At 42.5% G+C, this 27,639-nt stretch overlaps 4 protein-coding genes across 8 annotated transcripts; 2 read left to right on the top strand and 2 right to left on the bottom strand.

The window, feature by feature from the left end:
* Positions 1 to 337: 337 nt before the first annotated feature.
* On the bottom strand, positions 338 to 5,513 carry LOC136943694 (zinc finger protein 135). Of its 3 annotated transcripts, none has more exons than XM_067237115.1 (2): positions 5,458 to 5,513; positions 338 to 4,132 (listed from the first exon to the last, which is right to left on the bottom strand). In XM_067237115.1, the coding sequence occupies exon 2, from the start codon at positions 4,032 to 4,034 to the stop codon at positions 2,616 to 2,618; it is 1,419 nt and encodes a 472-aa protein (XP_067093216.1). In that variant the 5' UTR covers positions 4,035 to 4,132; positions 5,458 to 5,513; the 3' UTR covers positions 338 to 2,615. The 3 variants fall into 3 exon arrangements, with proteins under 3 accessions (XP_067093216.1, XP_067093215.1, XP_067093217.1); XM_067237114.1 differs by having other exon boundaries at positions 5,447 to 5,484; XM_067237116.1 differs by lacking the exon at positions 5,458 to 5,513 and adding an exon at positions 4,331 to 4,441.
* A 502-nt stretch (positions 5,514 to 6,015) lies between these two features.
* timm23b (translocase of inner mitochondrial membrane 23 homolog b (yeast)) lies at positions 6,016 to 12,361 on the top strand. Its single transcript, XM_067236302.1, has 7 exons — positions 6,016 to 6,340; positions 6,543 to 6,601; positions 6,771 to 6,864; positions 6,967 to 7,051; positions 8,274 to 8,332; positions 8,461 to 8,571; positions 11,687 to 12,361. Exons 1-7 carry the CDS (start codon positions 6,229 to 6,231, stop codon positions 11,797 to 11,799), a joined length of 633 nt encoding a protein of 210 aa, XP_067092403.1. The 5' UTR covers positions 6,016 to 6,228; the 3' UTR covers positions 11,800 to 12,361.
* Positions 12,362 to 15,919: 3,558 nt separating this feature from the next.
* ncoa4 (nuclear receptor coactivator 4) lies at positions 15,920 to 23,724 on the bottom strand. Of its 3 annotated transcripts, none has more exons than XM_067236527.1 (10): positions 23,591 to 23,724; positions 21,438 to 21,570; positions 20,397 to 20,537; positions 20,085 to 20,176; positions 19,717 to 19,825; positions 19,149 to 19,244; positions 18,909 to 19,034; positions 17,653 to 18,732; positions 17,434 to 17,526; positions 15,920 to 17,333 (listed from the first exon to the last, which is right to left on the bottom strand). In XM_067236527.1, the coding sequence occupies exons 1-10, from the start codon at positions 23,626 to 23,628 to the stop codon at positions 17,328 to 17,330; spliced, it is 1,914 nt and encodes a 637-aa protein (XP_067092628.1). In that variant the 5' UTR covers positions 23,629 to 23,724; the 3' UTR covers positions 15,920 to 17,327. The 3 variants fall into 3 exon arrangements, with proteins under 3 accessions (XP_067092628.1, XP_067092629.1, XP_067092630.1); XM_067236528.1 differs by lacking the exon at positions 23,591 to 23,724 and adding an exon at positions 22,756 to 23,484; XM_067236529.1 differs by lacking the exons at positions 21,438 to 21,570; positions 23,591 to 23,724 and adding an exon at positions 20,791 to 21,372.
* Positions 23,725 to 24,489: 765 nt separating this feature from the next.
* Positions 24,490 to 27,526, top strand: yipf3 (Yip1 domain family, member 3). Its single transcript, XM_067236455.1, has 9 exons — positions 24,490 to 24,733; positions 25,249 to 25,458; positions 25,629 to 25,735; positions 25,829 to 25,874; positions 26,008 to 26,100; positions 26,203 to 26,334; positions 26,444 to 26,557; positions 26,730 to 26,853; positions 26,934 to 27,526. Exons 1-9 carry the CDS (start codon positions 24,662 to 24,664, stop codon positions 27,062 to 27,064), a joined length of 1,029 nt encoding a protein of 342 aa, XP_067092556.1. The 5' UTR covers positions 24,490 to 24,661; the 3' UTR covers positions 27,065 to 27,526.
* Positions 27,527 to 27,639: the final 113 nt, after the last annotated feature.

The following is a 27,639-nucleotide window of genomic DNA, read 5'->3' as shown; positions in this document are numbered from 1 at the left end:
TAAGCACTGAGTAAGATAAGTATAGCCTAACGTACAAAATAAACTACACTGAAAACGGCATCATAAAGCTCAGTGTATTGGGTTTTCACATCAATGACGTTCACTTTATTGTATACTTGATGTCCCCTGAATTTGCCCCTCAAAGCTGAGTGAAGTCAATAAATTGATACTATATAACATGCAATATTATGGTTAGGATAGTCCTGTGTATGACAATATATTCACTGTATAATCTCAGACACTGGGGTATTCAATTTGTTCAGTTTAGGCAATAAGTTATAAAATCAACTGCACCAACCCTTGAAATTACACGATGCAATGGAACACATATCTTTCATGAAAGGTTTATTACAAAATGCAAGACAAAACATGTCAACTGTAGTTACCCTAATGGCAAACAAGACAATAACATACACCTCTCTATAGGATGTAGGTCCGCCGCGTCACAAAGGAAATAACGACAGCAAAAAAGGAAACTATATGTTGCTTCAGAATCAAATTCTTTGACTGCTGCACAACCAACAAGAGGTTATTTGCCACTGAAGAAAGGCCAGAAAACAGGGAAACCAAAACCAAAAAGCTGGGCCAATTTCCAGTCTGCTCTGACAGCAACAATGGATCTAGCTAGCTCTTCAAACAAACCGACACAAACAAAAATACAGGGAAAGTACCAAGATGTATCTTTTTCAAATATAGTCAATACAACAGACCAGGTCTGTGCTTGATACGTGCAACTAGACACTTCCTGTGTGGTGTCATACTCACATGTCCACAGACGGAGAGGTTAAAGGTCACAATTAAATTCCAATTCCAAACAGTATATGGTATTCACAAGATCAAATGTTGAATCAGAAAGTACTTTCCTTACTGTAGGTAAAGCAAATATAAACATTTAACATTTAACAAGATTAACTGAGCAATCAACAAATCAAACAATTTGATGAAAAAAGAAAATAAAAGATGAACAAAACTCCATCTGGCTATGCATGTATACAAGCGTTAGTTGAAAGCTTTGGTGACAGAGTGAGCATTTCCGGGCACTTGTTACTACTTTTGTGAATGGTTGGTGACCGACATTGTGAAGAGAAGATCTGAAAAGTCTGAGACAAAAAGGAAGGATTAGCCACCAAGGAAGGGGTTCCAACTATGATCATTCTTGTGAATCACATTCATTAGCATTAATAATGTTACACTTATTCCAAATTCATAAATAAGTAGTGCAGCTTCCCCCACAACCTCAATGAATAATAGACTAATACAATACTTATTAAAATATGAAATCCGCAATTGCTAGAATATTTTGGGATATTTGTCAAAATAAAAAGCACTTATTGGTAAATCCCTCAATTATTTGTATTTTCACAAATGTGATATTTTTCCTCACACTCACAGCAGATCTACAAACTACATATATTGTAAACTACTATGCTAAATTTATCATGCATACATAGGCTATATATGGAGTCACAACTTTATATATATTTTAAATCAATGCAGATTATAATGACAAATATCAAATACACAATTCCATTGGATTTCATATTTTAACACTAAAACCAACAGTCTGAACTTTCACAAAGAAAGGTATAACACAGTAAACCTATCCAAACACTGTGCAGTAGAAAAGTAGCTCCATAATTTAATCCATCCAAATATCAACCAACCATGAAAGCATCCTAAACAAAACTCAATTCTCACCTAAAACTATATTCTGGAGACAAGAAATGATAAAGGAAATGTATTAAATCAAATGGATTCCTTTCTTTTAACACTTGCCATTGTTTTCTAGTAGAAGAATGTATCTAAGCACATTTACTGAAGATGCCTGGATTCAATCAAATCAATCATCTTTGCCATGTGTCAATGTTTTGATCTTGTCACATTGATCACTTGCATGAACAGATATAAAATCTGGAGGATCAAACCTACTGAAGCTGAACCATAAACAGACCTTAAGCTCCAGAGATCACATCTTCATTGAGTTTGACACATGGCAAGGTTTAAATGTATACCCTTTGTCACATCACTATCATTAAAAATAAATCATTCTGCAAGGTTATATACAGAACATGGAATACGGGCACTGTTTAGCCATTTTTTCTGATGTGGTTTAGGTACAACTGATTTACTTCACAGATGGTGGTGTAGGCCTATACTTCACAGTTGGCGAAGATACCAGCAACACTTTGTTTAATCCTAACATCAAATGAACCCTGTGGCAAAACATGACCAAAAGGGAATTAACAAAATAATAGTAAAAAAAAAAAAGTAACATTTTTTTATTTTCATTGCAAGGGCTGCAGCAAACAGCAGTGCAATAAATTGTGTGTGTGCATGTTCGTGTGTGTGTTTGTTACAATAATGTGTATGGGGGAAGAGGAGGGGGGGTTGGAGGAGTGGGGGGGGAGACAACTTGCACTCAAAACTATTTCTAAGACCATCCCATGAAGCAGGAAGGCATATAACCAATGTTTATCACACACATATATTCAAGAATAATGTCAATATTAGTCCAAAAAAGGTCCTAGAGGAACTAATAATTCACCCCTTATGGTATTACCAAGAGTTTCATCCACTGTGCGTGGACAATGGAGAGCCAACCACCACCTCTGCCCTCACTCAGAGTCTGATTCCAACGGTGCCGTCTCATCGATGGCTCCCCTCTTCCTCTGGCGCAGCTTGGACGCCCTCCCCTGCTCTGCATGGGCCTTCTTGTGCCTGGAGAAGCTGGACGAGTGCACAAATGTTTTGTTGCAGGCTGTGCATTCGTAGTGCTTCTCCGAGGAATGAGATTTCTCATGGTGGTGGAGGTTGGACAGGCGGGTAAAGGTCTTTCGACAGTAGGAGCAGTTGAACTTGTTCTCCCCCTTGTGCATCTGCTGGTGCCGGGCCAGACTGGAGGCGTGGCTGAAACGCTTGTCGCACTGCTTGCAAGCAAACAGGCCCTCCTCGTCCTCGGAAGTGGACGCCCGCTTGGCGGCCCTGGACCGCTTGTTCTTCTTGCAGAGGGTGTAGAAGTTGGGCTTGTCCCTGGAACACAGCTTCAGGCGGATCTTCAGGTCGGAGGACTTGGTTAGGTCGTCTGTGCCTTGGGTGTAGTTGGTCAAGAGCTCCCTGACGTGAGTGACCTGATGTTTGGAGAGCGCCGTCGACGTCTTGAAGGTCATCTCGCACTGAGTGCAGGCGTAGAACTTCTCCCCGCCTTGATGTTGCGGCTGGCGCTGCAGCTTCTGCCGCTTCTGCTGTTGCTGCAGCTGCTTCTTCTTCTTCTTGCCCTTCTTGGTGCGGGTGCCAGTGTTGGCGGGTTGGCGGACATGACTCATGTCTTGGAGGACACGGGGGATACCCTTGCCTTTTTTGTGGATGAGCCTGTGCCTGGATAAGCTTGAGCTGTGGTTAAAATCCTTTCCGCATATATTGCATGGGAAGAGTCTTTTTCCTAGATGCGTTTTCTTATGCACGCCGAGTGATCGGCTGCCTTTGAATCTCAATCCACACTGAACGCACTGAAATTGGGACGTCTCAACTGGCTCTGGTTGCTTGGGCCTCGAGGCGGGAGGGATCATGGACTTGCCTGTGTGCTTTTGCAGGTGTCTTGACAGGCTGGAAGAATGGCTGTAACTCTTCCCGCAGTAGTTGCAGCGATAATTTCTGTCTTCCGAGTTATAGTCCCCCTTCTCTGTGCCAGAGTCAGACACATCCTCATCCCCCAGCTGGCTACTCCCAGGCTCAGTGATGTCCTCCTCATCAGAGTCGGTCTTTATCTCAACACTTTGCTCCGCCACATCACAGCCAGCGTACACCTCCTCATACTGGGAGAAGAAGGCTTCATCTGATTCAGTCTTCACCTCCTCAGACATCAAGCCGGAACCCTCATCTGCCTCCTTCTTCACACAGGATATTGTGAACTTTGATCCAACCTCTGCCCATTTCACCACATATTCTATGGGCTGCGTGTCCAGTTCCACTGTGATGAAATCAGCCCCAAGTGCATCGGGTTCAGATGAAGTCAATTCGGTCTCTGAGTCCTCCATCTGGATAGATATTTAGTCAACTGGGCAAAATCCTTGATTCTTTGAAACTGGAAGTCCTTTTCAAATTACAGATTAAGCACTATAATATTTCAAGACACCTAAACAAAAAAAGAGAAAGAGAGAGAATGAAGTAGGCTCAGACACAAGTGTCGAAGTATATGAAGGCAGGTTCAAACTGCTGTCTAAAAGAGTCGGAAACATCAATTTTCTAGACGTACATTTACAAACTTAACACACAATTATATAAATGTATAGGTTTTGCTCATAACTATATCGATTTTCGTCGGCTAGCTAACCTAGAAAACACCAAACGACGTTTTTGAATCTGTAGAGGAAGGAAATGAAAGCGACATTGAGAATAATAGGGAGAGTGCTACGTGTGCACAGTTCACATTCGTTTGACCAACACGTAACACATTTTCATAATCCATTAATATAACTATAGGATTGATTATTTTAGGCCAAGATAACAGTACCACATTCTTGTATAAGGCAGCAAATTACCGGAGAACGCGACAACAATAAACAGGAAATACAGTGGAAGGACTAGGATGACGAACACAATGCATTCTGGGAAGGGATTAAATAGGCTGTTAAAAAAAAGAAAAGAAAAAAAGGCCGCCCGATGACTGGAGATGTCTAGGTGGAGATTCTTCAGTCGTTCTGCTATTCACTCGATTTAGAAATATCAGTAGTTGCCATATATATCGACATTTAATCGTTTTGTCTATAGTAGTGCAATATGTGGGCAATATTCTTGCAATATTCTGTAGATGTTCCTCATTGCCTGTGCTTAGACCAAACATATGTACGAGTCTAAAGCGGTAACGTTGGCGCTATTAATATTATTCCAACGTCCCGCCCGCCATGAACATATTTATCTAATATATACAAATGATCCTTTTACATCCCTCGCTCAATTTCTTACACAAATCACGTCTCAAGGCCAACGAGCTCTTGCAACATTTAACGTTAAGATGAATGCAACAATGAATATGCAGTCATTGGTACGAGGGGATCAAATTGGCGGGTTGACAGGGTCAAGTCTATCTGACACATGCAGCGTGAGGGTGTAAGAGAAAGGAAAACCTGCTCAGCCAGCGCGAGCTTCTTTTCCGTTTGAACAAATTCAGTCATCTAGGACACCCCACGTTGCGCTCAGGGTCATCAATCTTTACAATGAAAAAAATCTCCATATCCAGACTCGAATTTGACGATAACAATATCCCTACCGGCATGCCTCAATCATTTTCAATAGAAATGCCAAGCTGACTATATTCGCCATACCAAGACGTTTTTGTATCGGTAGTCTAAACCAGTTTGTTTTGTACGTCAATTTGATTTCTCCTTTTGTTATGCAAATGCGTTCATTAAGATGTTAACGTTGTACTGTGGTTTGAATGCGTATTTACCAGGCATTTACGTTTATTCGGTTTCCTGTCCCTCGACGCAATCTGAATATGACTCGATTCTCTGCCGCACCTCTGTCAGATCATAACCAGCGTCTTCACACACGTCAACCCTTGCAATGGCTGCACATACTCACTGACTTTAACTATTGGGGATTTCCTCATCTCAGGCTCAAACCATTGAAAAACTGTGTATACGTTTTGAAATTTGTTAAACGTACCAATTCTGCGCAGGCCTTTTCTGTATCTGGAATGTCATTGGACAATCATCCAAGGAGCCACACTATGATTGGGTGGAAACAAATAGAACAAAGAAGCATGCGCTAGACGTCGCAAATACTGTCGTAATGTTGATATTGACAATGTAAATTATTATTGATTAATTTGAGAACAAACATTTTGAGAACAAAACATACGAACAGTAATCATATACATATTTAAATGCTGTACTGGAGGCTGGTCTTCCCAGAATTAGGAAATTAGTTGCGACCTTTACGACTTCTGAATGAAATAGCCGAGTAGTAACATTGAGGATTTGACCATGTGATGTTTTCTTTTTCAAACGTCCACTGTACTGCCAGTGCGCAGTTCTTCTAGTCCCAGTCGCAATTTTATACTTCTTTATCATTGACTATTTTATCGGTGAGTTATAACCATACATAGTTAGTTAGCTGACCTCTTAACGTCAGGTAAAACAAGAAACTCACGTCATTGTGATGATTACACACATGATAGGCTAGCCAGCTGAGCTAACTATCGATACCAGCCTTTACACGAGCTACAACATGGACAAAACACCAACTCCAGAATCATCTTCAGGGGCATCCAATAGGGGTTTCAGTTTATTTGGCAGAACTTCAACGGAATATTCTAACACTGAACTCGCTGGGGTGCCATGTAAGTAGAGCTATTTTGTTTCTGGTCTATTAAATTAAATGTTATGTAATTAAATGTAAATTACCAGTAGCAATGACCAAGTTGCCTTACATTTATTAGCTTGGAAAGCTGGCATACAACATTTCACATGTCATGTTATTGTAAGGTATGAGTTGGAACACGATCACAGAAAGCACATGACGTTATCTCTCTCACTCTGTAGTGACTGGTATGAGCCCCATCTCTCCATATCTGAATGTGGATCCTCGATATCTTATACAAGTGAGTTCAAGAATATAATTCTCCATTGGGCACCTTGACCACTGTGATTTGATCTTAGTTTGTGTGTTTTTTTAAGCTATAGGATTTATGCAGAACTAGTAAAATTGGAGAGAACCGTGCATATTGGGCCCATTACACTTTGCAATTAATGTTTCTAATGCTCCCATAGGACAGTGATGAGTTCATTTTACCCACTGGGGCCAACAAGACCAGAGGTCGGTTTGAATTGGCCTTTTTCACTATTGGAAGCTGTTGTATCACAGGTAAAGTTCTCTTTGGGCCATGCCATTTCTGATAGTCTTTCCATACTCCACTATTTCTCACCTTATTAACACAAATGTGTTTATATTTCTTTTGTTTGCCAGGTGCTGTTCTTGGATCTCTAAATGGCCTGCGTATGGGTCTGTCAGAGACCAGACAGATGGCATGGTCGAAGCCACGGAATGTGCAGTAAGTTCTGTTTCTAAGTCTGTTTAAAATAAGGGTGAAATCTCTTCATTGACCCCGCTTTTCCAGTCTATTTTAACCAAAGCCGGTTGAGTCCACACTTTATCCTCTTTTAGCTTCAATTTCTTTTCCAAGACTGTCGCTACGGTCTGTTGTGTCAGACTGTTGGTTTATTCAGGGGTTTCCCTGAATAAACAGGTGAAAGAAATTTGATTTCTTCATGAGTTGTTTTTGTCCGTTTTTGAGATTTAATACAAATCATCTTATAAGTCCTTATTTCATTCCTTTTATTAATTTAGATGTAGTAATTCTGATATCATCCAGCAGAGAGCAGTCTTGATCTATTTTCTTGTATCCTATCATCAGCAAAGATAATACATGATCTCCTTGTTGTACATTTCAAGGTTAGAACCTAAACTTATATTTGGCTTGGTTTCTTTTAAAACTGATATTGGTGCAATTCTACTTAGTACAGTCTCCCAAAATGAATAGCAGGGTAGATACTTCAAAGCTTAGTAGTCTTGGCCTACTCCTGCAGTAGTTAGGTCTTCAGAACTCAAACACCTCAGGTTCTTTAAGTATTTTGTCTGTGGCAGCTGAGGGTAGATAGTGTAAGACTTTAGAGTCAAATAAACTTGTTGGCTGTATCATATCTTTGTGATGTATGTAAATGAATAGGCTAATATGTGTGATGTCACATTTCATATTAGAATATATTGAAATGTTAACAGTTGCCAATGGGTAAGCTGAGGTATACGGTTATAAACCACTACTCCAATGTTTGCACTTGTGGAGATTTCACCACCTGACATTGAATAATATTGTAGGTCAACACACCTGTGTGGACAGACAAGCGTACATGCTGTAACACACCTGGGCTGAAGTCCACAGTCAAGGCCTGTAGAGTCAGCTGAACCTGCACAGCAGAAGGACACAGTCTTCAAGGCCACAGGGGCACTGTAGTCCTGCATGTTCAGTTTGAAGGGCAATCTGGCCACAGTCCTTTTGTTTATAACCAATCACACCATGGCACCATACTTGATGTGATCAGTGTAAGCAAATGACCATCACTTATTCACTGAAGTTATTTACTCATAGTCCTTGTATACATTTACATGATCAATGTTACTCTGGAAGTTTTTCCCAGTGTATTTTAAACAGGTAGTCACACACCTGTGGCAACGTCATCCATATGTTATGATGTGTTTAAATGCTCCTATTTTAGGATCTTGAACATGGTGACGCGTCAGGGAGCAACATGGGCCAACACACTTGGTTCAGTGGGTGAGTGACAGCTCTCTCTCTCCTCAGGACGGTCATACTGTGGCGTACTGCATTTCATGCCGAGCACTGACTAAATACAGTCCGAGCTGTTTAGGCGAAGTGACTGTGTGTGTGTTCTCTTCCTTCAGCTCTGTTGTACAGCGTGTTTGGAGTGGTCATGGAGAAGGCTCGTGGAGCCGAGGATGATGTCAACACGATGGTTGCCGGGACGATGACGGGCATGCTGTACAAGTCTCCAGGTTAGAACTGGGACTGTTCTACTGGTGAATAACCAGAGCATGTGAAGCTGGCAGCAGAAAATCCCCCCAAAAGTCCTGTTATTTTGTTAGGGTTTGTTACCTTCAGGAAGCGAGATTATATGCTGTCACATTTCCCTTTCTTCTGCACTTCAGATGAGTGGAGGAAAACAACCTATTGTTCAGATAATGGCAGTGGTGGCACACATTTTAAAACAATGTAAAATGTGTTAGTCATTTTGGAGAACGAGGCCTTGCTCTGAAAATGAAGTTGTTGATGCTTTCCCCCAGTGATTACTTTATAGATCCATTCAAAGATGAGAGGATACAAGCAGGAAGAGTGTTGTTAATGATTGACATTAACAACTGCTGCTGTCTGCCGCTTATCAGTTCTGTAGGTCCAAACATAAACATGTCTCTGCCCAGGAAACGTGCGGCACTGTAGTATAATGAAACCTTTTCCGCTGTCAATAAAAGTCCCTGTGAGAGAGCGCATGAAGGTTGTAGATTATAACAAAGTTTTCGTCATTTTATCCCTAGATTCTGGGGAGTTTTGGATTGAGATACCCATCCGATATGGTTGAATGTGACTCCATGCTGTAGTGCTTAAACCTTGTTATCTTCGGGTCATTGTGACCCGTCAGTCATTGTGACCCCCCCACGTGTGGCGACAACTTTACCTCATACAAAAATAAAGTGAAGCATTTTCTTTTAACCGTCGGGCTGTCTCACACCGCCCACAGTGCGAAGGTTAAAAGAAAATGCTTCACTTTATTTTTGTATGAGGTAAAGTTGTCGCAGCACAACGATGGGTCGTTGTGAACCTTCGGGTTAAAACAGGTGTATGTGGTAAAAAAAGGAAGCCTTTTTTCTGTCCTTGTATAGATTTCTCCAGAAATTCCGCTGACACATCTGCGTGCGATAGAAAGCTGTAGTTCCAGACATTTCCTGGCTGAACACATGAGTCTGGACGTTTGAGCGGGAGGGTGGGGAGCGAGGGAAGTCTTGCCGGCTTCTCGAATCGCGTGCAGTACGCTGTATATACACTGTGTGCCTACATTGCGCAACTGCTGGATGAATGCCCAATCAGAGTTCTTAGAAAGTTGCATCAAGTATCTTGTATCAGTGGGTGAGTAGATGGGGGAGCTGATAGACCAAGGAGGTTAGCGACACCCAACCTAATATACCACCAGAGAGGAACATTTATACATGCAAGGGGGTCTTGTCATACAAGCTGTACCCCGGTCTGTGTGTTCTCATTAGGATGGCCACATGCCTTCTATTCTTGTCCTGGTTAGACATACTCCCCCACCCCTCCCTCATGTATAGGCCCCACGTGCTGGTAAAGTTACCTTTGCTCTACTGTTTCATGGCCAGTCACACAAAACATGAAACTCAGTAAGTCCTCTGATTTTTTTGTCGGCCTCATGGGGTAAATTGACCTGTTTATCTGTTCTCTCTCACTTCTTAAGAGCAGCTGTAAAGCGTTATGATGTTTTTGAGCCTTCTTTTGTGTCATCAAAAACTTTCAGCCGAGTCGTCAAAACTAAAGCTGCAGTCCTGGTTTCCTTCCTCATTTCATGTTAATGTGAAATGTGCTGTCGAGGTCAACTGTTTACTGTGAAAAAAAATTCTGTCGTCCTCAATAACCTTAATTAAAGCACTTTGAGCTGCAATTCTTGTATGAAAAGTGCTATATAAATAAAGTCTTACTTACTTACTTTACTTACTAATTATTTTGTTTAAAGGCTCAGATCTTGACCCTCACTTGTTTTAAGTAAATTATGATTCAATAAACTGGTGGATGATATCGAAATAAAGTTACATTAAAGTGATTCATAGGTGTAGTTCAAACGAATGAGCCTTTTTGAGGATTTAGATGTTTGCTGCCACACAAATAGACCTTGCAAGCCTGTGGGTTTTAGTACACTTAACATGTCATCAAAACCACCAGTAACACGTATGGACTTGCAGACCCCTCCCCATAGTCTGTCCTGTAGTCTGAGGAGGTCAATGTGAGAAGCTTGCATGTTTTTAACCGTGATATTTAACTTCAGGCCATCTCCTATATCCTACTGTGCTGGTGCCTGTGCTGCAGGTTTAAAACGGATCAGACCGGCTCATGGTCAAATTCATGACCTGTTTTTGGAAATGATTCACCCAGTGTCATATCGAGCACAGTAATGGTAATTCAGACACACAAAAGTTTAAATCAATGTTTTCTCAGTCTCTGTCATTGAGAAGCTTTTGTCCCTTTGTTGGAAATGATAGTGGTGTGTGTGCGTGTGTGTGACAACAATAAGAGCTTGTTACACTTCTTAACCTGACACACATCACATGGATGGCACCCATTGGGTGCTCACATGAGTGGGCTGCTCTCAAAGGAACTGTTAGCTTTGGTAGCAGGTTCTGAGGCATGGGGAGCCTCTCTAATCAATACCAAGATGACGTAGTGTGCCCCAACATGTTCACCCTTATCGGCAAGCTCCTGGTAACGGGTGTGGACACTTTGAGCTGCAGTTGGACAGAACTTTATCAGCCTTATCCCCTACAGCTGTGTGGAGCAAGGACCAGACAGCCATGCTGCTACTCCCACTGAAGCTCAGTGTGACAAGCTCTGTGAGCCAGTGTGAGACTGAGGGCTTCTCTGTGTGTTTACCTTCTGTGAGTCACTTACTTAAATACCAAGCATTAAGCCGATGTGCCAACAAGCCAAGGCCAAGGCAAGTTTTTGAAGGTTAGGATTTCCCCCTTTCAGTGTTGGAAACACATCCTGATAGACATGCATGGATGGATTGCTAATATTTTGCATTGCATGTGTCAATAGGCTACTGAATGTACAGCATGTGAAAACACAGGTTCTATTTGTGTTTCCCTGGAACGTGTGACTCGATGGTCGGGTGCGGGACGGCTCGATACCAGAGAATTTCCCTAAAGCTACCTTTCCTTGTATCTCTTTCGTTTGTAGTCCAATGTTGACAACGTGTGTCACACAGTCAGTATACTGGGTACTTTTTTGTACCTTTTTGGTCAAGTCGAAGAATGTTTTGAGGTCTGTGTGTTGACTGCATTGTTGTTTGAGAGGGAACTGAAATGCCACCTGGTGTGTGTGTTCCAGGGGGTCTCCGTGGAGCGGCGAGAGGAGGCCTGGCTGGCCTGGCCCTGTCAGGACTCTATGCCCTCTACACCAACTGGGACCACCTGAAGGGCAACTCTCCCACCCGCTACTAATCAGATGCTTTGCTCCCACACTGGCAGACCAGCCAGTCCACATACTAAACCTGGGGATTCCCCTGGATATTCCTGTGCTTGTATGCATAGTCAATATACTGATACTTAGAAGGCATCGCTTCCCATTTTAATACCTCTTCTCTCATCACATTCTCTTGGGCATAAGTGGCTCGCCAAGATTGCACTAAAGAGAGGATAGGAAGAGTGGTGGAACGATATGTATTGCTTAAGTGTTTGTTTATACTGTAAGCTGAGTTAGTGGCACATTTATATCAGTATGTTATCACTTGAGACGTGGTTGACAGCTTCTTATGGTCATCAGGATCACATTCCATGTTTGTGTCTTGTCTTTTGAGCCATAGGTTCGCTTTGTGATTTATGTTACTATGCTTTATTGTTTCAAAGATGGTGTCATCAGAGCCAAGGAGTTCTTCTAGTACCAAGTAACCTAGTCCCCCTGATGATACTCTTGATCCTGGCTGTTAATGTATATAAGCATACTAGCCACATGTCATTCATAAATGATTGGATTCAAATAAAAGTTTTTACTTTCTCATCCTTCAAATGTCATCCCAGTATCAATGATGTCAACAGACTGAGGGAGTAGAGTCACTGACATTATCACTTGTATGCTTATCAACATCGATGTGAACATCTGTCTCGGAAGCAATTCAAGTAAATTTTCATATCCGATTGCTTCAAAGTTCAATGTCAATGAGGTTGTTTTTGTGCAGGCTGTCATATGAACAGGAACTAACACAGGACTGAGTTCACCCCAGGTGATGGAGCTCCTAAACATGACCAATCTATTAAAGTATCCAAAGATCATCTTAGTGCTTCTGTTGGTTTTAGGGACCAAAGGTGAGTCAAAAGACCTGAGTGACTAGAACTGGTTTCATTTGTGGTCAATATTCATTATCAGTAACCTGAGAATCAGAACCTGTTAAACTACAGTTGAGTGGGCTGTCATCATGTGGTCTAATTCACAAAAGTTGGTAACATAATTGGTTAACCCATGTGTTATCTTCGGGTCATTGTGACCCACCGTCGTATTGCGACAACTTTACCGCATACAATAACAAAGTGAAGCATTTTCTTTTAACTGTTGGGCTGTCTCAGACCCCCCCACATTGCAAATGTTAAAAGAAAATTATTTGTATTTGGGTGTGCTCAAGCCTTCGGCGAGAGCACAACCTTTGTTCTCTCACATATATATTATTATTATTATTATTTTTATTTCTTTTTGCCCCCCTAAAACTCAGTAAATACTTGGCCTACATAGACAACGTAGGTGTCAAAAGTTTCGTCTTGGTAGCGATTGAGTTGCTTCTATTGGAATTTACGTTCCGTTGCATGGTTTAAGCTTAAATTAAGTTTTTGTGGCGAAAAGTGAAGCTAACGGTGGCTAATTTGCTAGCCACAGTCACTGACGTTACTAACGTCACTGCGTCACTAACGTCACGAAAACACGCGTGACTACCTTTGCCAGAACATTCGTTTAGCATCTGTTAACTTGGGGGATAGCTAGGCTAACTATAGCTTTACTGCAAGGCAGCTGCAGAAACGCCACAAGAAAAGAGGCCAGGGTGATAACTATTTACTCATTTTACTTTGTGATATGACACACAATTGTGATGTGTAATGTACAATATAAGCTGATATTATTAAGGAAGTACATCTACTTTCGGAAACAGTAGTCTACTATTTCACTGAAGTATTAGCATCATGACATTAGCCTGTGTTTCCCGGGCAACACATACTACAGTGGTCTATGATGTAGCGTTATCTGTTTTCAATCGTTAAAATAAACATTCCTCACATATACATTTTCGTTGTAGGATTTATTCTGACATTAGAAACCGATTTGTTGGTGAAATTACCATTACCTGTGGTTTCAAACCAGTGTAGCTCACTGCAACGCTGTAGCTTACGCGAGACACACTACAAAAACATCTAGCTACAGTACACAGCTGTTTAGGAAGTCAAACGGCGACAGAAAATGTTCGGCACTCCCCTTACTTAAATCAAAAGTCTATCTAACTACTAACCTGAACTTCATTGCCACAGCCTAAACGTTGTCAATCTGTTCATGAAAATAATTAATTTCAGCCTAAACCGTACAACGGAACGTTAAATCCAATTCAACCAACGCAATCGCTACCAAGACGAACACAGCAGTAGCCTAGTACTGTACCGTAGTAGTACAATTTACCGGGGCAGCTTCTCAACACAGGGCTATATCGCATTTTGCGTTGTTACTGACAATGATCGCTACGAGTGAGCTTTTTATGAATGAGCAATTTTCCACTAAATAAATGTCAAGCTTATTTACGTTTTGGGGGGCATATTTTCAGTTAGCAGATGGTACCGTTTGAATTGCGATTCCATCTTCTACTGCCGGGTAACGTCGTAGAATAATCTTCAAAGGGGTTGTTTATTCATGAATGAATGCAATATGAGTAGGCTAAATGCCTGAAAATATCATGAGAAGAGAAAAACTTAAAATGACGTTTAAATCATAGAGATTAGGTCAATTTTTACACCGGTCTGCAATAATGTCACGAAAACACGCGTGACTACCTTTGGCAGAACATTCGTTTGGCATCTGTTAACTTGGGGGATAGCTAGGCTAACTATAGCTTTACTGCAAGGCAGCTGCAGAAACGCCACAAACAAAGAGGCCAGGGTGATAAATATTTACTCATTTTACTTTGTGATATGACACACAATTGTGATGTGTAATGTACAATATAAGCTGATATTATTAAGGAAGTACATCTACTTTCGGAAACAGTAGTCTACTATTTCACTGACATATTAGCATCATGACATTAGCCTGTGTTGCCCGGGCAACACATACTACAGTGGTCTATGATGTATCTGTTTTCAATCGTTAAAATAAACATTCCTCACATATACATTTTCGTTGTAGGATTTATTCTGACATTAGTAAACGATTTGTTGGTGAAATTACCATTACCTGTGGTTTCAAACCAGTGTAGCTCACTGCAACGCTGTAGCCTACTGTACCCGAGACACTAGTGTGAGTAGCTAACAACAACTCCTCAGCTGTTTAAGTCAAACGGCAACAGAACATGTTCGGCACTCCCCTTACTCAAAAGTCTTTCAGTAGGGAAACTATCTGACTACTAACCTGAACTTCATTGCCACAGCCTAAACTTTGTCAATCTGTTCATGAAAATAATTAATTTCAGCCTAAACCGTACAACGGAACGTTTAATCGAATTCAACCAACGCAATCGCTATCAAGACGAACACAGCAGTAGTCTACTAGTAGTACTGTACTGTAGTAGTAGAATTTACCGGGCAGCTTCTCCACACAGGGCTATATCGCATTTTGAGTTGTTACTGACAATGATCGCTACCAGTGAGCTTTTTATGAATGAGCTATTTTCCACTAAATAAATGTCAAGCTTATTTACGTTTTTGGGGGCATATTTTCAGTTAGCAGATGGTACTGTTTGAATCGCGATTCTATCTTCTGCCGGTAAAGTCGTAGAATAATCTTCAAAGGGGGTTCTTTATTAATGAATGAATGCAATATGAGTAGGCTAAATGCCTGAAAATATCACGAGAAGGGACAACTTAAAAGGACGTTTAAGTCATAGAGATTAGGTCCATTTGTACACCGGTCTGCCAAATGTATTCGTTTTGATTCAGCCTGTCAGCTGCCTCTTGCAGGGGAAATGAGAAGACGTCATATTTCATTCTACACTTCACTCGTATTTTGAGTTGTAAATGAGCAGCAAAAAAAAGATGCTTTTAAATCTATGTAATCTTTATAAATAATAAGTAGGCCCGATGCATTTTTATATAAAATATACAGACCCCTGTGCAACCGACGCAAGCAAGCACACCCTACAATTTCCCCAGAAATTGTATCCTCTCTAGTTGTTTTTGTATTGGGTAAAATTGGGTAAACACAACAATGGTTCGTTATGAACCTTTGGGTCATGTGACCCGAAGGCAGCACAAGGGTTAAACACCTTGGGAAAGAGATTAACACAATGCCAGAGAAAAGTGCAAGTTGGCAAATCGTTTTATACAAAAGAGGAAGCAAGTCACTGAAACACTGAAAGAAGGAACTCGAGGACATGAACACTTTAGGTTATCATTTTATTGAGTTAAATATGATACAGGTATGACAGCAGAGAATAGCTTAGATAATAGAATGGTAGTATAGACAGAAGCACCTGCACAAGTTCTTTAGATGAACAGGACAATCATGCCTCCAAACTGCTCAAGAACCCCTGACGATTCAGTGCTCAATTCCTCCTCTTCCCAAGCCCAGAGGGCAGTGTACAAATATAGAAGCATCTTTGGTCTACTCACTATGACAAGACATCCATTAAGGAGGCAAAGAAAAATAACTAGCAGTGGTATTCAATATATTCTATTTGATACATACAATTATGGTTACATAGAGGACATTTACATGTTTAGCTATGCAACAGACAAATAAGTGAGGGAAGTACATACTCAAATTTTGAGTTTGCATAAAAGTTAATTGAAAACGATTCACCTCTAAAGCAGAGAGCAAAATGGAGATGACCTTAGTTAACGGAAAGCCCAACTGTCGTCTACATGTGCGGTGAGCCAGTCGTCCTGCTTTTCACTTAACACAAAGAGGCTGACCTCAGGCACATGGCACCAGAACTCCTGGTGAGGGGTTTGGTAGTGCATACAGCAGATGCAGAGATGGAAGTGTAGCTACTGTAAGAGCACTTTTTAGCTCGGCTTTAACATGTCTGTTTGAAGCCTTTTCTGAGGAACAAGTCTGGTGCTCAAGTTAATCTAAGAACATGACAGAACAAAAGAAGAGACATACATTGAAGGAAACAAACAAAAATATATGAATAGAGTAGGTTACATTTCTTGATACTTTCAATCAAGTAGGACAAATAAACCCTAATTTCTATTTTACCAATTTTTCTGTGACTAATTCTGTGAGGACCACTGCAATTACCAGTCAGGTGATGATGGTAAAAATGTGTCACCACACTCAAATTGTGTTTCTGAAATAAAGTTGATTAAAATAACTAACTACTGTTTCTAGCTTTCCCATCCGTCCACCCCTCCCCCATCAAACTTAAAAGAAAAGAAAATGTACAATTGCATGCCTATCTGGTCCATTTGAGTCTAGTGATTCGTAGATCACGTTGTGAGTTGGCGTTTATACACAACTTATCTTGACATGGGACACAGGGAATTATACGTATGTTTACAGAAGGCAAATTCATAGAATCTATCAAATTAAAAGCTCAGCTCAATCGGATACGGGTCACATTGACAGGTCTGACAACCCCTGTCACTAGATCTGGCTGGGGTGGTGAAGCACATGCCAGCTGACCAACCCTCTGAAATCAGCTGATATACCATGTAGAAAGAGAGACACAAAGCAGTCCCAGAAAATAGCTTTCCAGGAGAAGGCGATCATAATTTTGTGTGCGATGATCAGCATTTAAGTGACTTCACAAAATAGTACATTTTCAAAAAGCTACTGGACTTCACATCTAGGAGAAAAAGGGGGAGATGAACATTCCATTAGAATGGGAAAAATAATGAAATTGTTTGAATCTATGATGATGGTTTTCGGTGGTACAAACGCCTCACCTGTATAGGAGCGCTGTGTAGCCATTTGTCTTTGTCTCCCCCGAGTTTCATACAAGAAAACAGATCACATACTGTAGGAAGGGCCAGTCTCTCCTGAAGGACAACAGGAACACGTCAGTGACCAAATCAATACACTGACCATCTTAGTAGAACAAACCCAAGTAAGCACTGAATATTGAATGGACTGGGGGGGGGGGGGGGGGGGGGGGGGGGCCTTACCTGAGCTTGGGCCCTTTTGCGTAGGAGCCACTTGTCCTCCTCAGGCTCCGTGCTGGTCTGGTCCTGTGTGCTCTCCTGCCTGGGGGTGGTGGTGCTACTTAGGCTGCTCTTCCCAGGGACCACCCAGCACTCTGGCTGCAGGGGGCCATCGAAGGGGTTCTCTGCCTTGGGGAACTGGGAGCTGTGCTCCTCCCTGCTGGCTTTCTCCTCTCCGGGGCCTGCCTCTGGAGACATCCAGGCAGAGAGGGAGGACGGGGCTGGGGGCGGCGGGGTGAGGCTGCTCGTGGCCTTGCCTGGATGCAGCCAGGCCTCTAGGATGGCCTGCACCTTCTGCTGCTGCTCTCGCTGGTGCAGGCTGGCAGGCTTGCAGCTGGTGGTCTTGGCCACGGGCATGCCGTTCTTGTCGCGGCCCTCCTTCTTGAGAAGCCAGGCGCTCAGGGCTTCCTTGCCGCAGTTTTCCTCGCAGACACACTGAGAGTAGCTGGAGCAGGCCTCGTTGGCTTTGCAGGACTGCTGGATGGGAATGACCTGCTGTAGCCAGACCTCCACCGGGCTGGTAGCCAGGGGAGTGGTTGTTTGGAGAGGGGAGGCACAGATGGAGCGGGTGGTCCCAGAGGCAGGGGGGCTCTTCAGGCACTCCAGCTTGCCCAGGTTCTCGATCTCCACCGCCTCGGTGCGGGTGGCACAACAGGAACCACAGTCCGACTTGAGCAGCCAATCACTTGTGGAGAAGCCTTCCTGGAAGGGCTTGAACACCTGCTTCCGCCTATCAGCATCAGACATCTGACAACGCTCTGAGGTCTCCTTGCTGGCGGTTGCCGGGGTGATGAGCCAGTCATCCTGCTCCTCATCCTCAACATTGTCCTCTTGAGTTCCCTCCCCCTCCTCCTCCTCCTCTTCCAGAGCCATGTTGAACTCTGACTCGTCGATCTTCTCAATGGAGAATGCGGAGCTGTTGGTGCTTATGTTGCTATAGGCCCTCTCCCTGGGGGGGGCGCTCTCCTTGAGGAGCCATGCCTCCAGGTCCTTCAGCTGGCCCCAGGCCTTTTGGAAGTCAGAGGAGGTCTGGGGGTAGGTGGTCTGGGAGAGAGGATTCAACACAGGGTCATATTGGTGTTACTAGTCCCTTTGGTGCAAAACCACTAAAGGCTTGCTTTATCTTGTAATTAAATGTAAATTGTCAGGAAAATATACTTTAAAAAAATCCGAAATAAAAAATCACACCAGTAATTTAACTTAAAGCCAGCAGGCCTCACCTGGGTTTCCTTGCGAGCGAGTAACCAATCCTCTGGGTTCATGCTTGACTGATAACCAACCGGAGCACGTGTCACTGGACGGCTTCCAAGGAGCCATTGGGCCACTGCTGGAGATGACTCCACCCTCTGCAACAGATTAAAACAGGCATGTCACCACAGTGTGCCTGAGTGGATGCCCTTTGTGTGTACTGTGCATGCCAAGCTTTATATATGGGGGGGGGGGGGTTACATGAGTCCAACCTGTTTCTTAGCTGTGATTGGACAGCTCTGGAGCAGCCACGGTCGCTCTTTGTCATTGCTGGTGTTGGCGCTCTGAAGGGGGCCTCCCTCTGTGTGCTGTGCAGGGCACAAAAAAAGCAGGTGTGTCAAACATTCTCTCCTTAGTGCCAGTGCCAAGTCCAACGTGTGATCACGATACATGACGCAAGAGGCTAACTCGAGGGATCCATCTAGTGCGTCCTGTCCCTGCCAGCTGGGAACCAACTGTTCCCATATGGTGTTAGATATTGGAAAACTGTGGATGTATTTCAAAGGTTGTTTGTCGCAAGTCTCAATCTTAAACAATATGCACTTTAGTGCACTATATTTGACTAAAATATGTGGTAACAACTCATGACTAATGCCATAATGCCACATTAAGAAGAATTAGCAACTTATCCACAATAAGAGCAGATGTACAGCTGGTCAGGAGGCAGAAAAGAGGCCACCAATGCACTGCAGACCAAATTCTCCTTTTGAACAAGTGATCCATGACTCAGAGGCCATTGTTCTGCCTGGTTGACTGTGTGTGTGCGTTCAGGTTGCGTACCTGAGTGGCGATGGTCCCAAAGGAGGTTATGGCCTGTCGGAGAGAACGTGTGTCTGCCTGAAAGGACATGTCTGGAGTCTCTTCAGGAGTCAGGCTCAGAGAAGACAATCTGGAGGGGGAATCCAAAATAAACATTAAAACACATCCCAGACATACTTTCCATTTCATCCGTTTGTAACACACCAAGCAACTTTCAGGTTCCAACCTGTGAAGATTATCTTTCTGAGAATTACAGAGCTATCTTGATAACCGAGACAGTTGCCAATTGACAACACCTCCCAAACAATCGCCATCTCTAAACAATACTTATGTCCCAAATACAAATGCTGACTGCTCGATCTCCTTAAGTCTTCGGTTTCTGCTCTTACTTTTCCATGCAACTGGTGAGCTGGTTAGCCAAGTCGTTGCGGTTTTTGGAGTTCTCCAACTGATGAATGAGGAGGTCAAACTGGCCACGGAGCTATGGACAGGCACATACATAGAGACAAGGAGAAAGAGGGAGAGAGACAGAGGCAAGGAGACGGAAGGAGAGCGAGAGGGAAAGAGACCGAAAAAAGAACAGTCAGATTTTCGACATGCAACTTGAGCAGAGGGTCACCGACGTAGCTTCCTGCCCTACTGTAACTTGATCAGGACTCTCAGCAGAGAGACCCGGTGAGCGGAGCCTCGTGCTGACTCACCCAGTGAAGCTGCTGGAGCTGGGACTGCAGTGCCTCGCCTTTCAGCTGCTCCACAAGGTCGATCTGGCCCAGCAGCCACACCTCGCGCGAGCGCAGGACCTCCAGGTGGCGGCTGATGCAGCTGTGCAACTGAGACTTCACCTAGGAGGACACACGGCACGCAGGACGGGGTTGGTACACAGCAACGGCACTGAAACGGTCACGGTGATCGGGAGAATACTCAAGAGTATCGAATACCGCAAAGTCTTAACTGGGACATTTCTAACGGACGAGTTATTCAACGTTCCGCTGGGGGGGGGGGGGGGGGGGGGGAGGACACACCGAGCCCTAAGCATCGACGCCGTCACAGAAAACATCAGCCCCTTACAAGTATAGATGCCCTGCCTTCCTTTACCTATTCCAGGGGTGGGGAGTCAGGGAGAGGCAGGCTGCTGCAGTCGAGTGACTCGGCGAGAGGAGAGTTGCAGAGGAGGGCTGCCCGTGGCGTCTCAGGCTCGACTGACCCGCTCGGCTCTGTCTGCTGTCTTATGAGAGGCTGGGCTTCACACCCGACCCTGTGGTCACGTTTCAGTATCAAATCCTGCGGTCCCTTCTCCTCCTCACAACACCGGTTGTCATACTAATGATTAACTGTGGTCACAGGACAACACGGGTACGATAAGCCTCGGCTTCAGAACGTCTAACATGGTCACGGCTTACAATAATGGAATGATTTTGTGTGTGTGAGTAACTAATGATTCTACCTTCGAGTGAGCTAGGCTTTGTGGGTATATATAAAACACACCTGCACACACAGTCACGGGTAAAGCCCACACAGGCCATGAGGTTTGCGCTGACTAACCAAAATAAATACATGATAACCGCTGGCTTTATGACAGAAGGGGCAATTGTGTCTGGCGGCATCATGTGATGCTGATCCAGCATTTCTCTCCCACACGCATCCAACCCAGCGTTCTCCGAAGCCACTGGAACGAGGCCATCTCTCTGTGTGTGGGGCAGCTATGAACACACACCCTGACCACAGGGCCTCTGGTCCTTTACCTCTCTGGAGTTGTCTTTGAGCTGGGCCTCGGCCTTCACCACCCCTCCGATGGCCTCTTCAAGCTGAGAGCGGGCCAGTGTGCACTGGGTCAGCGTGGCCGTGGCCTTAGCACTCTCCTCCACAGGGGACATTCTGCAGAAACAAAAATGATTTGGTACATGGTCATGTTAGAAATGTTAGTTATCGGTATTTCAGATAAACCTATTTCGTTAATCATTAGGCCTTAATGATTGTGTGGTGCTAACTGTGCACCTTAGGAGGGAAAAAACTGTTGTTTAACAGGTAAATAGATCTGGAATGGAGAAATACTTGTTAGGTATCATTTGTATGTTTTGCAAGGATACTCTTTAATGATAGAAAGCTACCCTCACTTCCAGTTCCTTGTTGCAGAGAATTTACCACTTCAGTCAACTTTCTCTTTCTTTCATTTCTGCTTTACACATTAACAAATAATATTCATTTCCTGAAAGACAGAGACACCTACAAATACTGACCTAAAAATTATTCCCATATAAACGCATGCTCAATGTTTCGAATTTCCACAAAACAAATGTCATTACTGTGGACTAAGAAATATGCAGATTCCTACAAATTCATAAATTGTGCATGTACCTTTTTGTGGACTTGATTACCCACCGGCTAACTCCCATTAGGGTTATGTTTTGTGGTTGACAAGTTAGACTCAAATTACCTTATCTTCCTGTCCCCAAATAACATATTTCCTGAGAAAACCAACCCTCTTCCCTCTAATCAAAGACATGTAATGTACTGATGAAATGCCTAGCACTGACTACTGACAGCAATAAACCATAAAAGGCTAGGGTCATGATTATAGTAACACTTGCCAAACAACAACATTGCCACACTAAACAATGAAACTCAAAAGTTAATGAGGTCCCATGGTTTTTGCTATTAATTGTATTCTTTTTTGCCGAGTTTTTACATTATTTGACTCTGTATACTTAAACAATGTCCATATATGCAACGATCAATTAAGATCAGCTTAAAGCTCAAGAAAAATTTGGAAGACTATTTTGAATTCCTCAAAGAACAGCTTCGATTTCAATATACAAAGTAAATGCATTTCTTAAGTCTAGAGTGTCTACAAGAGTACCAATATATATATATATTAATTATTATTTCGACACAGAACCGAATACATGCGTTTGGCGTTCTCAATAATGTGAAATGGTGTTCGATGTCGCGTTCCCTACATTGCAAAGGAGTATTTTCTCTACCCTGTAGAAAGTACTAGTACCAAAAATGGCGTATGAATTTTCAGAATCTGTATCCAGCGATCTATAACCAAGGTCATACCTCATGCTGCTGTATGTCGACAGGTATGAGTTAATCCTCTGTGTTTGATTTCTTTAGATGTCAGTTATTCCTTCTCTCATACACAAAAGATTCCGGTTTAATTGTTTGCCTTCATGATTTATCGAGCCAAAGACTCCGGCTGATTGCTACGTCATCGCTTAAGGTTTCCGTCAGAGGCCGAGCAACCACGATCAGTTAAGCAATCCGCACGTACACCACCACAGTTTATGAAAGGGCTGGGGGCTGGACCCATGCACTCCGTTAAGCAACACACTATAGACTAAAATGTCCTTGCAAAAATAAATAACTATTTGACACTTACCAGCCGATCATTTAAGTTAAATGATTCTGGCTGCTAAAGGAACACTTTTTTTCCTGACGTTATAAGGCCTATTAATCATTTCAGAATGAGAATCATTTCTAATTGCTTCCGTAAATCGACTTATTATGCCAACTAAAAAGATAACGTTGGCAGATATGCTAGCTATAAACAAGATTCATTATGTCATCGAGGTAGATGGCCAAAAACGAAGAATGCATTCTAAATTGACTAGACTAAGAACAGTAAGGTCCGTTTTGAGTACAGTAGACTAGCAACAACAGTACACTGATTACAAATCAGACAACTACCTAACTACCTAGTATTGGCAAACAAAAACAGGTTGACATAGTCAACTACTAACGTTAGTAGTGTTGTCTATCATCCAGCCTATAAAGCTAGCCTAGCTAGAGCTAACTAGCTAGCAAACTAGCTAGACTCTAGCCTCGAAAATGGCTCTCACTCGTTTCATAACCACGTTTTCCATAGGCATACATTGGTATCAACCATACTTGCCTTGTCCCCTTGTTTTGAACCTTAGACTTCGAAGACATTAAATGTTTATCCTCTTATTGTGGCAAATAAGACAATAAAAACCTCGTCGTTTAAGCCGGTAAAATATTTCCGCCAGGCATGCGACAACGACTTACACTATGCCTACAATAACATCTCGCGAGAACTCTTTCCAGCTGGTCAAACGCCTTTGCGTAAGACTGTGGAAAATGCATTGCTGCCATCTTGTGGAAATATAATAGTTAAGGAAAGAAACAATTTAAATGTTGTCACTAACTATGAATTTAATTACCCAAGATTTACCTAAATAAAGAAAAAGCAAACACTCCCTATCTCGCTTTTACCATTTAACACGTTGGGTAAGTAAAACGTGTGGATGTGCTTTGGCAACTACTGCTTTATTAAAAGGAACTATAGAAATTATAATTAGTATCAGTTAAGCAAAGTTAAATGTATAATTTAAGGGAACAAAGGCAACTAAATGTGGCAAGAAAAGTGAGACAGAGAGGGAAAGAGGTATCTATATCAAATTCAAAAGGTGTCTATAGGTTAGGTGGTGGACGACAGGTTTAAGGTTGAGGCACTGCGCCTTAAACAAAACACTGAAAGTTGTAGAGAAACACCAGACAGGCTTGTGTGGGGGATGTCAGAGGAGTCAGTGGAGCACGTAGGTTTTAGTTGTATATGGCTATGCCTGGAGAGAGATGAGGTGTGTGTAGGAATTCACATTCAAATGATTACTGATCATGGGTGAAGAACACTTTATAGTAGCTAAGACCAGGTTGTAAAGCATGGAGGATGATATTTTGTTTAGGGTGCGTGTGTGTGAAGTGTTTTATCTAGCTGCACCACACTCCTGAGCAGAAGGGGGCGATAATGCCCCCCAAAATTGTATGCTATTAAGAGCCGTAAAACAAGAAGAAGAAGACGACGCAGTAGGCTAAACAGTGGAATTATATTTTGTAAGACAATAGTAGTTTTTAAGTGACAAATAGATTGTCATATTTGTATACGTGATTTAACTGCAACGTATTTTATAAGAGGCAGTAAGAATACGTCGACACTCTTTAAGCGATGTCTGAGTCTGACGGAAACAAAAACACGAACACGGAACCATGGGGCGGCTTTGATGACAACCTCATCCAGGTAGCTACAAGCTACAATTGATAACAAGCTGACTGTTGATGCACAAATAAAATATTCCAACTCTCTATATAATTAGTTATTTCCGGTGGTTTTTCGTTAATCATTTGATAGTTAAAGCGAGTTGATGTACAGTTTCGCAAGGTGACAAAAGTGCCAACGTACGCCAGTGACTATAAGCTAGGAAAATACTACAAATTTGCATCAGTGTAATATAGCTAGTGATTAAAAGACGAAATGCTTTCCTACAAGACATAAGCTACACCAGGGCTAGTGGTGATAGTTGTCTTGAGTTATACAGAGTTAAATTCTAATCAGAAAATCACCATTACCCCCACCCCCCGGCCCTGTCAGTAAGATAATCAGATGTTTAAGGTATTTTTTCACAAAATGTGATAATGCTACAAAAAATATAAAAGTAAAGTAAAATATTCTCTGAATAACATCATGTCATATTGTGTGGAGTGTATGTGAAGACAAAATGTGTTCACCTTCATATCCTGTCATCCTCTTATCAGGGCAGTGGGTCTGCAGTGATAGATATGGAGAACATGGATGACACATCAGGTTCCAGCTTTGAGGACATGGGGGAGATGCACCAGCGCATGAAGGAGGAAGAGGAGGTGTCAGCAGAAGCAGCAGCAACAGAGGAGGAGACTGGAGAGGATGGCGAGTTCCTAGGCATGAAGGGCATCAAGGGCCAACTGGGGAGACAGGTGGCAGATGAGGTCAGCTTAGAGTATGACATCAACAACACTTGGGGTGTCACTGTTTTCTTAGATTTATAATGAGGATTCAAGAAATGTTGGTTCTGACTTTAAATTGCCTGTGGCCTTTCACTTCTTTTGGCATTAAACACACAAATAATCAGTTAAAAATCCAACATCTATGTTCACAGGTGTGGGAAGCCGGCAAAAGGCAGGCTTCAAAGGCCTTTAACCTATATGCCAATATAGACATTCTCCGACCATACTTTGATGTTGAACCGATACAAGTTAGGAGCAGGTGAGAATACATTTATTTATGTTCACCTAATCTGTAGGCCTTTATATTTAGAAATGTGATATTTTGACTGATGGCTATTTTGTTCCCATATAGGTTGATAGAATCAATGATACCCATCCGCATGATCAACTTCCCACAAGTGAGGGCATCATTTATTTATGTTAATTTCGTAGCACTCTGTTTTGAAGCAACATAATGCCAATTTAACCAATTTAACGATTGTCAACAAATCAGATCTAATATCTTCATCTATTCTTTCTCCTTGAACACAGAAAATAGCTGGAGAACTGTATGGGCCCATGATGCTGGTTTTCACTATGGTGGCCATTCTCCTGCATGGGATGAAGACATCAGGAACTGTTATTGTAGGATAACTCTTCCTGTGATTACATTGCAAATGCATGTATGCTGTACTAATAGTACTGAGTATATCTGTTCCTTACCAATTCATTGCACTTTCTTGATAGAGAGAGGGTACTCTGATGGGGACAGCCATAGGTACGTGCTTTGGCTATTGGCTGGGAGTGTCATCCTTCATCTATTTTCTGGCTTACCTATGCAATGCCCAGATTACCATGCTTCAGATGCTGTCCCTGCTGGTGAGTCAACATGTCACCTTCCTTACACAACAACAACAACTATATACAGTATGAGGAATGCTGAAAGATACTGTATCTCACTGTTTGTTCCTACTGTGTGCCTCCACAGGGTTATGGCCTTTTTGGGCACTGTGTGGTGCTCTTTATTACCTACAATGTTCACTTCCATTCCTTGTTCTATATCCTGTGGCTGGTGATTGGAGGGCTCTCCACTCTGAGAATGGTAATGACAGACCCCTGATTATCCATGGGGCTTTAGGGAAACAATGTCAGTATTTCGAGCAAAATGTATTTTGACCTCAGTGGTGACAGGTTCCTTAGGTTGTTTCCATTTTAAATAAAGTTGTTCTCTCTCAGTTCTCGCTGAAAGTCATGATGTTACCCCTCTGTCTCAGGTGGCTGCTCTCATCTCTCGGACAGTCGGCCAGACACCTCGTCTCATCCTCTGTGGGACGTTGGCAGCTCTGCACATGCTCTTTTTGCTTTACCTCCACTTTGCTTACCATAAGATTGTTGAAGGTAAGTGTCCATCTGAGAAACTTTGCAATTTGATTTTGAGAAATGTCACAAGTATTCGAGCATTTATCTTTTGTCTGAAGGTATCCTGGACACCTTGGAAGGACCCAATATACCCCCCATTCAACGGGTGGCTAGAGATTTGCCTGATGTGGCCACAGCTGCTGTGAATGCCACAGTGAAGACCCTTGGAGTTTTCCTGAAGTCACACTGATTGTGAGCCCAAACATATGGCTGATAACCGGACCTGGTCTGCTTTGTGTTGGTGATGTATAGCCGATGGAGACAGGACTGAAGGTCAAAGACTATGATGGGTAAAAGTTGGCATAATGTCCTCTTTAGACAGGAGCATAGTTGAAACATATACTTGTCGTGTTGTTGATGAATTTCCAACTGATTCAATGCTTTTTGGTTCTATGGGATATGTCATGTTTACCTGGTTGCTCTTGTGCCACATTAAAATACAGCTTAGTGGAATGGCACCTTACATATGTGTAAATATCAACTTATTAGTTACCTTGTAATATGCTCTAATGTACCTAAAATAAGTTTGAATGCATCATAGTTTTATTTTAAAAGCAGGTAGTTGACAATGTTTTCCAGTAGACATGTTCTCACCTCTTGTTGGTTTTGTTACATACTGTAAATTATAGTAAATGGGGACAGGGACCTTGAATCAATGAGTCGTGCCTATATATGTGTTCTGAGGGGTTAATAATTGGGGGCATTCTGAATATTAAATGGGAAAAACACTTTTTAAACAAAGTTTCTCCTTATCTGGAAGTATTA

This window comes from Osmerus mordax, chromosome 5 (assembly GCF_038355195.1).
Source record: "Osmerus mordax isolate fOsmMor3 chromosome 5, fOsmMor3.pri, whole genome shotgun sequence".
Taxonomy (NCBI): Eukaryota; Metazoa; Chordata; class Actinopteri; order Osmeriformes; family Osmeridae; genus Osmerus; species Osmerus mordax.
The sequence above is the reverse complement of the archived record's forward strand: the minus strand, read 5'-3'. Positions and strand labels throughout refer to the sequence as shown.

Excerpts from the sequence above, each read along its gene's own strand:
- LOC136943694 (XM_067237115.1), bottom strand. The coding sequence starts at position 4,034 with ATGGAGGACTCAGAGACCGAATTGACTTCATCTGAACCCGATGCACTT.
- timm23b (XM_067236302.1), top strand. The coding sequence starts at position 6,229 with ATGGACAAAACACCAACTCCAGAATCATCTTCAGGGGCATCCAATAGG. Across the intron at positions 6,865-6,966 it reads TGGAAGCTGTTGTATCACAG|GTGCTGTTCTTGGATCTCTA; the intron begins GTAAAGTTCTCT and ends TTTGTTTGCCAG. Across the intron at positions 8,572-11,686 it reads CATGCTGTACAAGTCTCCAG|GGGGTCTCCGTGGAGCGGCG; the intron begins GTTAGAACTGGG and ends TGTGTGTTCCAG.
- ncoa4 (XM_067236527.1), bottom strand. The coding sequence starts at position 23,628 with ATGTCTTCGAAGTCTAAGGTTCAAAACAAGGGGACAAG. Across the intron at positions 20,538-21,437 it reads TCAAAGACAACTCCAGAGAG|GTGAAGTCTCAGTTGCACAG; the intron begins GTAAAGGACCAG and ends GTGTCCTCCTAG. Across the intron at positions 19,035-19,148 it reads CAATCACAGCTAAGAAACAG|AGGGTGGAGTCATCTCCAGC; the intron begins GTTGGACTCATG and ends AATCTGTTGCAG.
- yipf3 (XM_067236455.1), top strand. The coding sequence starts at position 24,662 with ATGTCTGAGTCTGACGGAAACAAAAACACGAACACGGAACCATGGGGC. Across the intron at positions 25,875-26,007 it reads GCATGATCAACTTCCCACAA|AAAATAGCTGGAGAACTGTA; the intron begins GTGAGGGCATCA and ends CCTTGAACACAG. Across the intron at positions 26,558-26,729 it reads GGCTCTCCACTCTGAGAATG|GTGGCTGCTCTCATCTCTCG; the intron begins GTAATGACAGAC and ends CCTCTGTCTCAG.